The 12,452-nt window shown below is 41.5% G+C and overlaps 1 protein-coding gene across 4 annotated transcripts in view; it reads left to right on the top strand.

Annotated features, from left to right (window-relative positions):
• Window positions 1-8,881, top strand: part of ZNF248 (zinc finger protein 248) — a 23,649-nt gene extending 14,768 nt beyond the window's left edge. For all 4 annotated transcript variants that reach the window (XM_042959805.1, XM_042959804.1, XM_042959803.1 and 1 more), the window contains one exon: window positions 2,869-8,881. In XM_042959805.1, the coding sequence (XP_042815739.1) occupies window positions 2,869-4,367 (1,499 nt within the window). In that variant the 3' untranslated portion in view covers window positions 4,368-8,881. The remainder of the gene's footprint in view (window positions 1-2,868) is intronic.
• Window positions 8,882-12,452: the final 3,571 nt, after the last annotated feature.

The raw sequence follows: 12,452 nt of genomic DNA, 5'->3' as shown, positions 1-12,452 counted from the left end.
ACTGGTTTTTATTTTCTTACCTAAAGCATCCAATTTATCTTTCACTAGCCTGGAAAAGTCGCTAGTTATTAAAAAATAAAATTAAAATTGAAGTCTGTTTTCATTGACTATTGCAGTGTGGTCCTGTGCTGCCTATGTCATTTCTTTCTCTCTGCTCTTCAGAATTTATACCAAACCCCATACTTTCCTATATCTTAAATTTCACTTATAAATGCTTTCTGTCTTATTTACAACTTTTATTCTTGTTTACTTTGCCTTTTCAGATACTTAATAGTGTCCATGTGAATTCTTTAGACATTGCACGGTACGCTGTGATGGCTTGTTATTATTTCACTTATTTTAAGTTAGATCTCAAGTTTTTTTTCCTATCACTTAAGTGGCCCATATTTTATGACCCTCACCCACGATTGGCTGTATCCCCAAAACTCAGATCTCATCATAGCACCCTTGTTTAGGGTTTCTTTCTTTATTGAGATTTTGTTGTCCCAAAGAGAAAGCCCTTTATTTTCCTAATTCTGACAGTTTACTAATTACTTTGTTGATTAACTGTGGAGCCACGTTTGGAAGAGATCATTCTTTTTCATCGATCCAGAATGCATTCTGTGGTACTTCTCCTAAATGCACATTGCCGTTTGGTCCTCATGTCTACCAGCCCGTCGGGAACAGTTTGGAAATGATTCACATGCACATTCCTTTTAAGAGTCATTCATATTCTGCCTCTTTAGTGAGGTCAGAGGAAGCAGGATTTTGGTAACACCCGCCAAGAGCCAGACTGCGGTCTTCACAAAGGTGTAGTAGCATGGAGCGAAGGACTTTCCTTACACTATGGTGAATTTCACAGGCAGTAAACTTGTTCTGAAGACAGCGACTAAAGGCTGGAGGTGGAAGGGGTGTCACGGTGCTCGTTGGCGTTCATTCTTTGCTTGTTATTTTTGTGGTTTGTTGTTTTCAATTAAAGAAAGCAGCATTTCCTGGAAGATGTCCAGGTTCCAGGAAGAAGGGGGCTGGAGCGCAGCTGGCCAGGTGAAAGGTGTGTCTCTGGGAGTGAGCGGCTTATGAGAGGCCCAGCTGGAGCTGCACAGAAATCCTGTTAATGGACTTGGGACAGGGCGGCCTGCACACTTACTTTTAATTTGTTTCTGCAGTGTAGTAACTGTTATCAGTCGGTCCTTGGAGCAGTGGGCTCAGGACGGCATTAGACTTTTTTTCACACGAATGAACATCGTTGCATTGGGTAGCAGCAGTGAAGCACAGCCAAGAATTTGTAAGATAAAGTTTGCGGAAGGTCTCAGAACCGTGTAGAGAGAGGAGTGATCCTTCCATAAGGAAGTCTCACAAGTAGGTAAAAGCCACAGATGAGGCCAGGTGTAAAGGCAGAAAACCTTGATGTGAAAGATAAACTTAGATGTAAAGCAGACTTAAAGATCAGCATTGCCTCAGAAACAGAATGTTTTGGGGAGAAGTAAGCCAGCAGACTGGGGTGAGTAATCGAGTGACGTGCCGGTCAGGACAGATTCATGAACAGCTGTGAGAAAACAAAATGAACCTGTTCCTTTGCAGAGATGGCCCGCCCCTCATCTGTTTTGTATTTCCTGCTGGATATTTGTGGTGTTGTGAATCACAGCTAGGTAGAGAATGAGAGTCTGAGGCGAAGCAGTGTCCTTCAAAACATGAGGAAATAGGTGCTTTCAGAAATGTCTTCTGATGCTGATCTATCAAACGGAGGGGAAAAGGAATGGCCACACGCACACAGGCGAGGATCCTACCGTAGTTCGAGGTCGGGCTGTGAGGATGTGAGGACATCAGCCATGATCTGCCTCTGAACTCTTCCTCGGCCGTGTTTCTCAAACAGTCTATTTGTAGTTTATTTGTTACTAAAAAACAAAACGAAACAAAAAACCCTCCCTTGTTGAACTCATCCAATTCTCTACATTTCCTGCTTCCTAAATGGACACCTCTCAGAAAATCTCCAGCCCTTGCTCACCGTGTCTTGAGTTTATTTCACTTCCAGCCTGCTTCTTACAGCTTTTTTTTTTTTTTTAAATAATTATTTCTTCTGAAATAAGTCAAAAGAAAAACAAGATTCTGGGCTGTAGGACCTCCTGGTAGAACCTGAGGAAGTTGGTGTTGGTGCATCGATAGAAGATATATGCTCCAGCAGGAATCCTGCCCCGGAAATCTGTATCTGAGGGGATTTAGGACTGGACTGTTCTGTCTCCACCAAACATAGTTCATCCTCTGAAAGCCCTGTCCGCTAATCTCCACTGTCACTTTATGCAGTGTTCAGTGTCTCTGTCGGGCTGACCCCATTCTCTGAGTTCCCCTGAATCAGCCACTCCTGGCTCCCTGTGCTTTGAATTTTCACCCTTTCTTGTCCAGTTTTGAAGGTTACGTGTTTAAAATGTTAAATGTCAGGGCACCTGGGCGGCTTAGTCGGTTATGCGTCCAACTCCTGATTTCGGCTCAGGTCATGATCTCACGGTTTGTGAGTTCGAGCCATGCATCGGGTTCTGCACTGTCAGTGCAGAGCCTGCTTGGGATTCTCTCTCCCCCTCTCTCTCTCTGCCCCTCCGCTGCTCATGCTTGCTTGTTCACTCGCTTTCTCAAAATAAATAAAACTTAAAAAACAATTAAAAAATAATAAAATGTTAAATGTCATTGCCAGGTTCCTTCCCTGTTTCCACTGTCGCGTGTCTTTATTTTCCAGTGAAAGCAGAAGGATAAAAAACGTATGCTTGGATTTAGTTCACACCAGGAAACCGAGCCCAAGACAAAAGCATCAACTAGATAAAAGGGCATTTGTGGGGGTTCGTTTCCATTAGAAATGTACTAGGATTCATAAGATGTGGTTATTTTTCTCATTTCTAGAAGACTGGAAAGTTGATGACCTGATAGAGAGCAGCCAGGACAATGAAGACGAACATTTTTGGCAACTTGCTTTTACCGCCAACAAAACATTAAATATAGATAGTGGTGCTAGAGTAAGAAAAACTTTCAATCTGGGCACAGATTCTGTTCCTTCAAGAAATTTTCCATATAAGATATGTGACTCGTGTGAAATGAGTTTGAAAAATATTTCAGGCTTAATTATTAGTAGAAAGAGCTATTCTGGAAAGAAGCCTGATGAGTTTAATGTATATGAGAAATTGCTCCTTGACATCAGGCATGAGAAAACTCCTCCTGGAGGGAAATCTTATAAATATAATCAAAAAAGGAATGTGCTCCATCATAGTCACGATCTCAGTCAGCCAATTTTTGATCAGCCTTCTGAGTATAATGAAAATGGACAAGCCTTCCACGAGGAAGCGGCATTTTTCACAAACAAGAAAATACAGATAGGAGAGACGCTCTGTAAATACAATGCATGTGGAAGAACCTTCATCCACAGTTTAGAACTCAGTTTATCTCAGAGAACTCATTTGGAGATGGAGGCATATGAATGCAGTCTTTGTGGGAAGTCCTTCTATACCGATTTAAGATTGGGACACCAGAGAACTCTTACAGGGGAGACTCCTTATGAATATGACGGATATGGGCAAACCTTCTGTGATGACTCAACTTTCATTATCCATCAGGGAACCTATGCAAGAAAGATTCCCCACGAATATAAAGTGAGTCATAAAACGTGGGAAAAGTCAGCCCTCTTTAAACATCAGATAGTACACATGGGCAAAAAACCTTATGAGCACCATGAAAATAGGAATAACTTCAGCAAGAAGTCCCATCTCACCCAACTTCGAAGAGCTCACTCAGGAGAAAAAACCTTCGAATGTGGTGAATGTGGGAAAACATTCTGGGAGAAGTCAAACCTCACTCAGCATCAAAGAACACACACAGGAGAGAAACCCTATGAATGTACTGAATGTGGGAAATCGTTTTGTCAGAAACCACACCTTACCAACCATCAGCGAACACATACAGGAGAAAAACCCTACGCATGTAAGCAGTGTGGAAAAACGTTCTGCGTAAAGTCAAACCTCACGGAACATCAGAGAACGCACACCGGGGAAAAACCGTATGAATGTAATACGTGTGGGAAATCCTTCTGCCACAGGTCAGCCCTAACTGTACATCAGAGAACACACACAGGAGAGAAACCCTTTATATGTAATGAATGTGGGAAATCCTTCTGTGTGAAGTCAAACCTCATTGTACATCAAAGAACTCACACAGGGGAGAAACCCTATAAATGTAACGAGTGTGGGAAAACCTTCTGTGAAAAATCAGCTCTCACTAAACATCAGAGAACTCACACAGGAGAGAAACCCTATGAGTGTAACGGATGTGGGAAAACCTTTAGTCAGAGGTCAGTACTGACGAAACATCAGAGAATTCACACGAGGGTGAAAGCTCTTTCAACATCCTGATGTCCAGAAGTCTCCACCCACCCTTTCAAAGTCTTACACCATTTTTGAAAATGAGATGAATGAGACCCAGAGAATGCCTCATGTTACTAGAAAGCGACATCTTGTTGTACTTCAAATAATTAATACTAGAATGAAATCTTACAGATATTTTGAATATGTGAAAGCTCTCAAAAACTGAAACTTTTCATCAGAAAATTTATATTGAGGGGAAGTTTATTCACTTAAGTAATGTAAAAATCTTTGTCTAGAATTTATGTTGTGTCGTATTCCGGATGTGATACCAAATTTTATTGTAAATACAGTGGATGGTATTATTCATTCATACCCAGACTCACAGTGGAATCTGAAGCTTAAAAAAAGTTCAATCACAGCAGCATTAAACATTTATGTGAGGAGTCTCTGACGATTGCAGGCCCAATGTGGGTGTAGCAATATAACAGGAATTGGATGTACGCTTGATTTGCAAATTGGAGTCCAACGAACTTGTGGAGAAAATGTCCCTTCATTAAATGACTTATGGTCTGTATTAATGTTTCCCACACTAAATACCACCAGTGTCTACGGGTTGACGTAAATATAGATGTATATATGTAGCTGTAAATATACTTGTGCACACATACCCACACAGATGCAGTAGTGTGTTCGAGTAAGCCCGTAATGGCTTGCAAGTACTGCTGATGGTTAAATTCCCAGGAATTTTGTGAGCCAGTTCTCAGAACATAATCATTATTTAAAAATTAAATTATATTAAAAACAAAGGTAATAAATACTCAGCACTCCTTGCTTCCTAATTATTTTATAATATTTTGCTATTAGCCTTGTTCTTTAGGTCACTCACAGTATCGAGTCTGCATGGTGACAATACCATACAACACGTGCTCCCGCCCGTCCCTTCCCACCTCTGTACTCAGTCATGAGGGTAGCTTGGCTTCAGTGGGAGTGTTTACACCCTGCAAATTGGCAAACCCTACAAACCGGGGTTTTTATTTTTTTATTTTCTCAGACAGCCTGTTGTCAAATATTTACCGGCACACCGCTGTGTATATATGAAAATATATTTGGAAAATTTAAAGTACAAACTATATGCCCTACCCCCTGTCCCATTTCCCGCCATAAATAAATGGCTGTGGCCATTATCGCTGAACTGCGTCTTCAATAAAGATCCCCAAATCTGTTTTTGTGAGGTTTTTTTAACTACCTTTACATCAGTCTTCATTGTAAATACTACCAGAGCCTCTTCGTAGTTTGGCCAGTCTGTGCTGTGTCACCACCGCATCACCACCCTCTTCTGTGACATTGCTGGCGTATAGGATGAGTGAGTAGGGCTGTTGTTACTGAACTACTACTTCCCAAAAGAAGCCAGATAGTATTTTTCTGAGTTTTTTCAGCTGCCTCTGGGTCAGTTTGTAACATAAGAGCTGTTAAGAACAATGGTATCCCATGAATTTTGCACAGGTCACTATCAGTTATGAACAGGAATACTCCCTACTCTCCACAAATGAAAGTAGTGCTATGCGCTAGAATGCCACTTTCATTCTCTTGGTATTCGGTTGTTGTATCTACTTAGGCATGATACGTTGTATGTGACCCAGGAACTGGAACTATGTAATTGTATTTAAAATAATAGGATGTCATATACTGTCTCTTCCTCCTTTGTCCTGTTTCCTGTGCCTCCTTGGAACACCCTAATCAGCAGTTCCAAGGACATTGCCCACCCAGCACCCATTCTCTACTTCTTACTTGCTGGGCTCTGTTTTGTTTCTCTTCCCATCCCCCATCCTCCCACCCCCAGGCAATTTAGGAGTAAATCCAGCTTAAGTTAATCATGGAGATGCTATTCTAATGATTTTGTTGGGATGGACACGTGAGCAGTGAGATGTTTGGAAAATATTCTGCGGTACTTCTGGGAAAGATCTCAGTGATCAAATACTGTCATGACATGAGAAGACACAAGGAGAGATTGTCTCTCTTATGCTGGATTTTTTCATGTTTGCATGTTGTACCAAATTGTAGCTTGTGGCCCTGAAGGGCAATAGCCTGAAGAGAACAATAGACAAAATGGAAAAAGCCTGGCTCAGAGGTGACGTCATAGAGCTGCACAACTCCATCTGGACCTGTTTTCTGCTAGGACTTTACATTACTGCAGTAGTAATGGTTTCTTATTGATCCTTAGGGCTGTCACTTAGAGCTGAAGCATTCCAGCTGGTACCGACACGTACTTAGTTCTAAGTGTTTATGTTCTATACAGTGATTTGGGGGAAGAATGATTTCTTTTGACAGGCTAATACAGGGAGAGCTCTTTGTATCAGCCTTGGTTCTGATGAAAACCAGAATGCTACCCCAACTAGGATTCTGATGGCAGACTTCTCACAGCGGTTTGGGCCAGAAACAAGGAATACTGAAGCGCCTAGGTGCTGGCATCACTGAGAAGCCATGACCAGTCTAAACCCTAAAGGGGCAAAGGATGGAGACAGGTGTCACCAGAGCCCATTAAGAGCTGCTCTCACGGAGGAGAGACCATCTCCTAGGAGACGCTGTCACTACCAGAATTGTGGCACTGAATTGCTGGTGCCTCCCTTTGGAGTACCCGGCCCGGTGCTACGTGCGGGTTAGGTGAGGTGGGCACAGAGAAAGGGGACAGCAGGTCTGGGAGGAGCTAACGGCTGATGAGCTGCTCAGTGTGTTTTCATTTCTGTAAATTCCTATGTAAAGTCTCCGTATTAGAAATAAACTTACTCTACTAGTTGAAAGTTCCATATTTCTGCTCCATTGTGCTTTTGTGTCATAAGTAAATTCCCTTTGGAACTGAGCACTGTGGCAGGTGTCTCTGTTGACATGCATGAAGCAGGTAGTATGTTGAATTGCTTTCTTCATACATCTCTCTGTGGTGTTTCTCGTTATATGTGTTGTGAGATACGCAGCTCTGTATTCTTCCAAATCAGTAGCCAGTTGTCCCTGCATTTTTTGATCAATTCACCCTTTTCCTTGTCAGCTTGATAATGGCATTTTGAGCATGTGCTATATATTGTGTGTAGTGACTATTGCTTTTTGTCTGCTCAAGGCAACTTTTCTATATTCTTCCAAGTAATATAACCTGTCCTTGTGAATGTGTGAGTTGACATTTATCACAGATGATACCATCTCTTCCTGGCCCCACATTTGTATTGATCCAGGAATGGTCACTTGTTACAAAATAGGCCAATGAGAACCCATCCTAGAATATTTTTGACAAGCCCCCGTAACCAGATAGTTTATGTCCTTGTTGCTGCCAGAAGTCCTATCAAGAAAACACGTCCGCCCGGGAGAACCTGATGGGGATAGTGCTGTAAAGTAAAATAAAAATAGGAAAAGTTGTCAGAAACATGGTTTGATTCTACATCGCGTGGAGAGGGACTGACCTCACTTGGACGGCTGCAGCGGAGGGAGTGAACCATTTGGTCATCTGGAGGGAGGGAGAGTGTGCTGTGTGTATGTGTGTAATACATGTGCATGTGTAACCAACAGTTTTACATACCTGTAATTTTGTTTCCCGAAACAACACCCTAATTACGTGTGATATATTCTGATGTCTTATTTTGTATTGTACTGCATTCTGTTAAAAGAAAGACTTGTTGCTGTAGGCTAAACCGATTCCACAGCCAACGAATGGGTCATCTCCCAGAGCTTGAAAGCCAGTGCTCAAGTGCAAACTCAGAAAAGGAATTCCTGGGTCACAGGTGTGGTTTTCTGAAATGAGTAAGCAATTTACATTTCCAGTGCCTGGAAATTGTTTTCTGATAAACTCCCAAGAACTTGTCTTTTGGGAATTGGGCCCATTTTCTGTGTTGAACTTGGCCTCCCCTTGCCTGGTGTGCCCTATCACTTCACGTCCAGCCTGTACTTGGCAAGGAAAGGTAGAGCTGTAGCCTCTGGAAAGGTTCAACCCATGGCGTCCTAGATGCCCTCAGCCACCCTGCTTGTGGCTCCAGTCGGAAACTGCAGCTGTAGCTGTGCCCTTGCGCTACCCGCCTCTGCCTCTTTGTGAGGAGGGCTTATCCTGTTCCGATTCCTGTTATTTCCGCTGGATCTTCATCTGCCACTCAGGGACCGGACTCGACGGGATCCCAGCCTCCTCCCTTTTCCCCGCCTGCCCCTCCTTTCAGATTCTACATCCCCAGGCTTCCCTTCCAGACAACGAGGACCAATATCTACTCTTAGACACCACTTTAGGAGCAAGGTCCCCTCAGATACTTGGGGAGGTGGAAAAGTGATGCTTGATGTCTTGCGCCTTCCGCCGTGTGTGGTTGGGATGGTTGACACTCAAACTGACATTCAGTTTCCTCATCTACAAAATGGGGGTAGTTCTCCCCATGTGAAGAACTACATTTTCATCTTGGCTTGTAGTGACACACCGGCCAAAAACTCTCACTGGCCTAACCCCCCAAAGTCCTTAGAGAATAGGAGGGGAGGTTAGAATTGTTTGAACTCTGGGGCGCCTGGGTGGCTCAGTCGGTTGTCTGCATGATCTCTCAGTTTGGGACTTTGAGCCCCGCGTCGGGCTCTTTGCTCACAGCTCAGAGCCTGGAACCTGCTTCAGATTCTGTGTCTCCTCACCCCTCTCTCTCTGCCTCTCCCCCACTCATGCTCTGTTCCCCCCTCTCTCAAGTATAAATGAACACTAAAAACAACAAAAACAAAAAAACTACTTGAACTCCAGCCCCTAGTGAAGATGTATCCTGCTCTATTGGGTCTCTGACCACATTCTTTAAACTAGAAAAGGAACTTGGAGAAGCATGGCAGCCGTGTCTAGTGTCCATGAGTTGTGGGACTTCCTTAGTCTTCCTGTGACTGGGTGCTCCTATGCTGATGGTCCTTACCATCTGCCCATGTTGGGGGGAAAGGGCGTGAGTATTCTTTGGAATGTAACAGATGAGTAGCCTTCACTCCCATCCTCTCCTAAATAGTTGCCTCTCCTAAAATAACTATCATTTTTCAGTCCAGCATGTATCCTAGGACTTTTTCCATGCATTGTAATCCATGTTTGTTTACCTACACAGAATTTATAATAAACCAGAATCTGAAGGGCATTCGACTTTTGCAAATCAGAAACACTGTCAAAATATTAAAATCCTACATTGCAAGCAAAAGTGTATATGCCGTTTCCAAATAATACGTTGTTGCCTGGAATTAGACAACTTTAAAGCTGTCATGCCCAGCGATTTGCAAGCTGTATTTTGTAATTGCTCCTAAAGAGAAATAAACCATATAATTTTTAATAGCCTATGGATGAACAACTATTATTTATGTTTTTTGGAGGTTTTTTTGCATATGATTTGGTGATTTGTGCAGATATTCTATATTATTATAGTTTAAAACATTTTAAAATTCCTATAAAATGTATCCAGAAGTTTTAAAACTGCTGATGTTAGTGGTTGTGATGAAAAACATCTGAACCACAGTAACTTTAGAAGAGCAAATACTATGGAAATAGCATGCTGTTAGTTTAGTAGGTAATGAGAAAAATAGTATGCTCAGAAAACATAAATAAAATGACTTTCATATACCACAGGAGTCACAGACTTACATTCTCTGAAACGTGTTCTTCAATTTTACTTATATGGGAAAATTAGTGAAAAAATAATACCGCTCTCTTGTCATCCATAGGTGGGTTGTGGCTTTGTCTCTGGTGTTTGGTTTGCTTTCTTCTATTTCAGTGTTCTTTTAGGAAATATGCACGCACACACTCCCTCTCTCTCTCTCTCTCTGTCTCTCACAATTACTAGGATAACATATATATTATATATAACATTTCATTTCACAATATGTGAGTAACATTTTTCCATGTTTTTCTGCCTTTATGTGATCATGTTTAATGACTGCCTAGGATTCTGTCTTATGGATCAGTACCGTTTTACCTACAATCTATTGATACTCGCTTAGGTGGTTTCCAGTATTTTTATTATAAATAACCTGTGGAGGAGCACCTTGGGGCATATACCGTTCTACATTCCTCCAAGTTTTCTTCTTTGAATTTCTTTCTAAGAGTGTAATTTCTGGATTAAAAGGTAAGTTCATTTTCAGTGCTGATGAAACTGACTCCAGAAAGGCTGTATGAATTTCAGATCCATCCAAAGTTTGAAAATGTGCGTTTTCTAAACCTATTCCCACCATGGACCCTATTCTTTTACGATTCTTCCCAGCCTTATATGATATAAGGTTTTCTAGAGACATTGAGCAATTTAATACTATTTATTGACTTATCATCTTCAATTTCTTTCTTTGTGTTGGCTCATGTCCTTAGCTATAAGGACACTTTTTATGAACCATAAAAAAATTATTTGTTTTGCAAATTTCTAGTTTTACTGTTTTGCATTGGGCTGGGTCTGTGCAAAAAGATAAGCGGCGGATGGACCCAGGGTCTATATTTTGGGGTTCCCGGGGCAGCCATATGTGGGGAAGGTGGTCAGTAATTGAGTTTGGGGGAGAGGTCTTGTGCTCCTGGACACCAGGGCCCAGAGATCCTCGAGAGTAGAGCTCAAAGGCCTTACTCATACCTCCTAGCAGCACGGGGAAGCCAGCAGGGGGAGTAAGAGGAATGATTTGGCCATTGACTGCTCACCCTTACCCCACTGCCCCCCTCCCCAAGGGCTCAGGGCACTGGTATCAGTAGGACCTGAAGTGCCTTTGGTTCCTAGGCCTCGTTTTAATTGAGGTGCTTACTCTGTAACGGTCATAAAAGAGTAGTACAATAGTTTCTTGATTTATGTACTCTTTGTAATAATATCTTTTATCTCTGTTTACAGCAACAATGAGAACTATACATACTGACTTTTTTCATTTTATAATATATTATTCCACATTAATATGATACCCTTCTCATTTTTTTTGGAGTGCCCTCTAAAATTTGTCTACAGAAAGATTATTGAGATCAAGATTTCGTAAGTTCAAACTTTTAAATAAATTTTGTCTGCAGCTGGTGTCATGCATTCTCAACATTAAAATTATGAAACATGATTTTTGAACTTTTATAGTTTAAATTTTATATTTCAATTAGGAATACATACAAATACAATTACACACAAGTATGTATTCATTACAATATGGGCGGTAAACTTAAAATCTGTTAAACTATTATGCACTGAAGTTCAATAGTTTCCTTCATATAGACTGCACATTTCTTATTTATACCTAATCTTTTCTTTCTTTGAACATGTAAACCTCTTGGCTATGTTATCATGGACGTAAGGGAGGGATTTTATATTGTTAAAATATATTTACTAATAAATAAAGATCTTCACTGTGTACTATTCAGTAAAGAGATAGTCACAAAGCATCATGCTCTTTATAAAAATGTCAGAGTTTGCACTTAAAGTTAACTCTGAGAGGAGGGGGTGTTCTTTTGGATTATATTTCTTTTTACAATTTTTCCATTTTTTTTAATGTTTGTGTAATTTTCCCAAAGAAACCTGTTTTGCAATCTAAGAGGTTTTGATGATCATGGATATGACATTTTTAAATTGTTGGCCTCTGTTTTTAGTTTTTCTTAAATATTTTATGATCATAAATGATATGGATATATTTGTGATATACATTTATTTGTGGTAGTTTTATGTCAGTATAGACACAGGCTGTGATTAAAGCCCACTTCTAAACCCTCTCCTTAGAGATTGTAGAAACAGCACCTCCTGGGAGAAGAGATTGTTTGGGGCAGCTCTAAAGGAAGGGCCATAGAGGCTAATGGGCACCGAGTCCAGAACTGTAAGTAATGATGTCTGATGACCCAGGGAAGGGAAGGCATAGCTCGTGGCTCTGTGCACGTGCACTTCCGTGTCGTCTCCAGACTCCAGAGGGGGCTGAGGCGTGAGGCTCCAGCTCTTATCCTTGGGAGACCTGGTTCTAGACAGAGAACTGGAAAGGCAGTTTGTGCCCTTTGGGTTCTGTGGAATTTGGTAGTCAGAGGGACAAAGTTGTAATTGGATTGCAATGGGTAGGGTTCAAGATTTCTCCAAATGCTTTCTCAAGTGGGTGTATTAATGTGTGTAGTTTTGAGCCTGCTGGGGACTTGCCTTCAAAGAAAGGCCCTTGAGGATAGGCTGTGCCAGATGT

This window comes from Panthera tigris, chromosome D2, assembly GCF_018350195.1.
Source record: "Panthera tigris isolate Pti1 chromosome D2, P.tigris_Pti1_mat1.1, whole genome shotgun sequence".
In the NCBI taxonomy this organism is placed as follows: Eukaryota; Metazoa; Chordata; class Mammalia; order Carnivora; family Felidae; genus Panthera; species Panthera tigris.
Note: the sequence above shows the minus strand (reverse complement) of the source record. Positions and strands in the feature narration are given on the sequence as shown.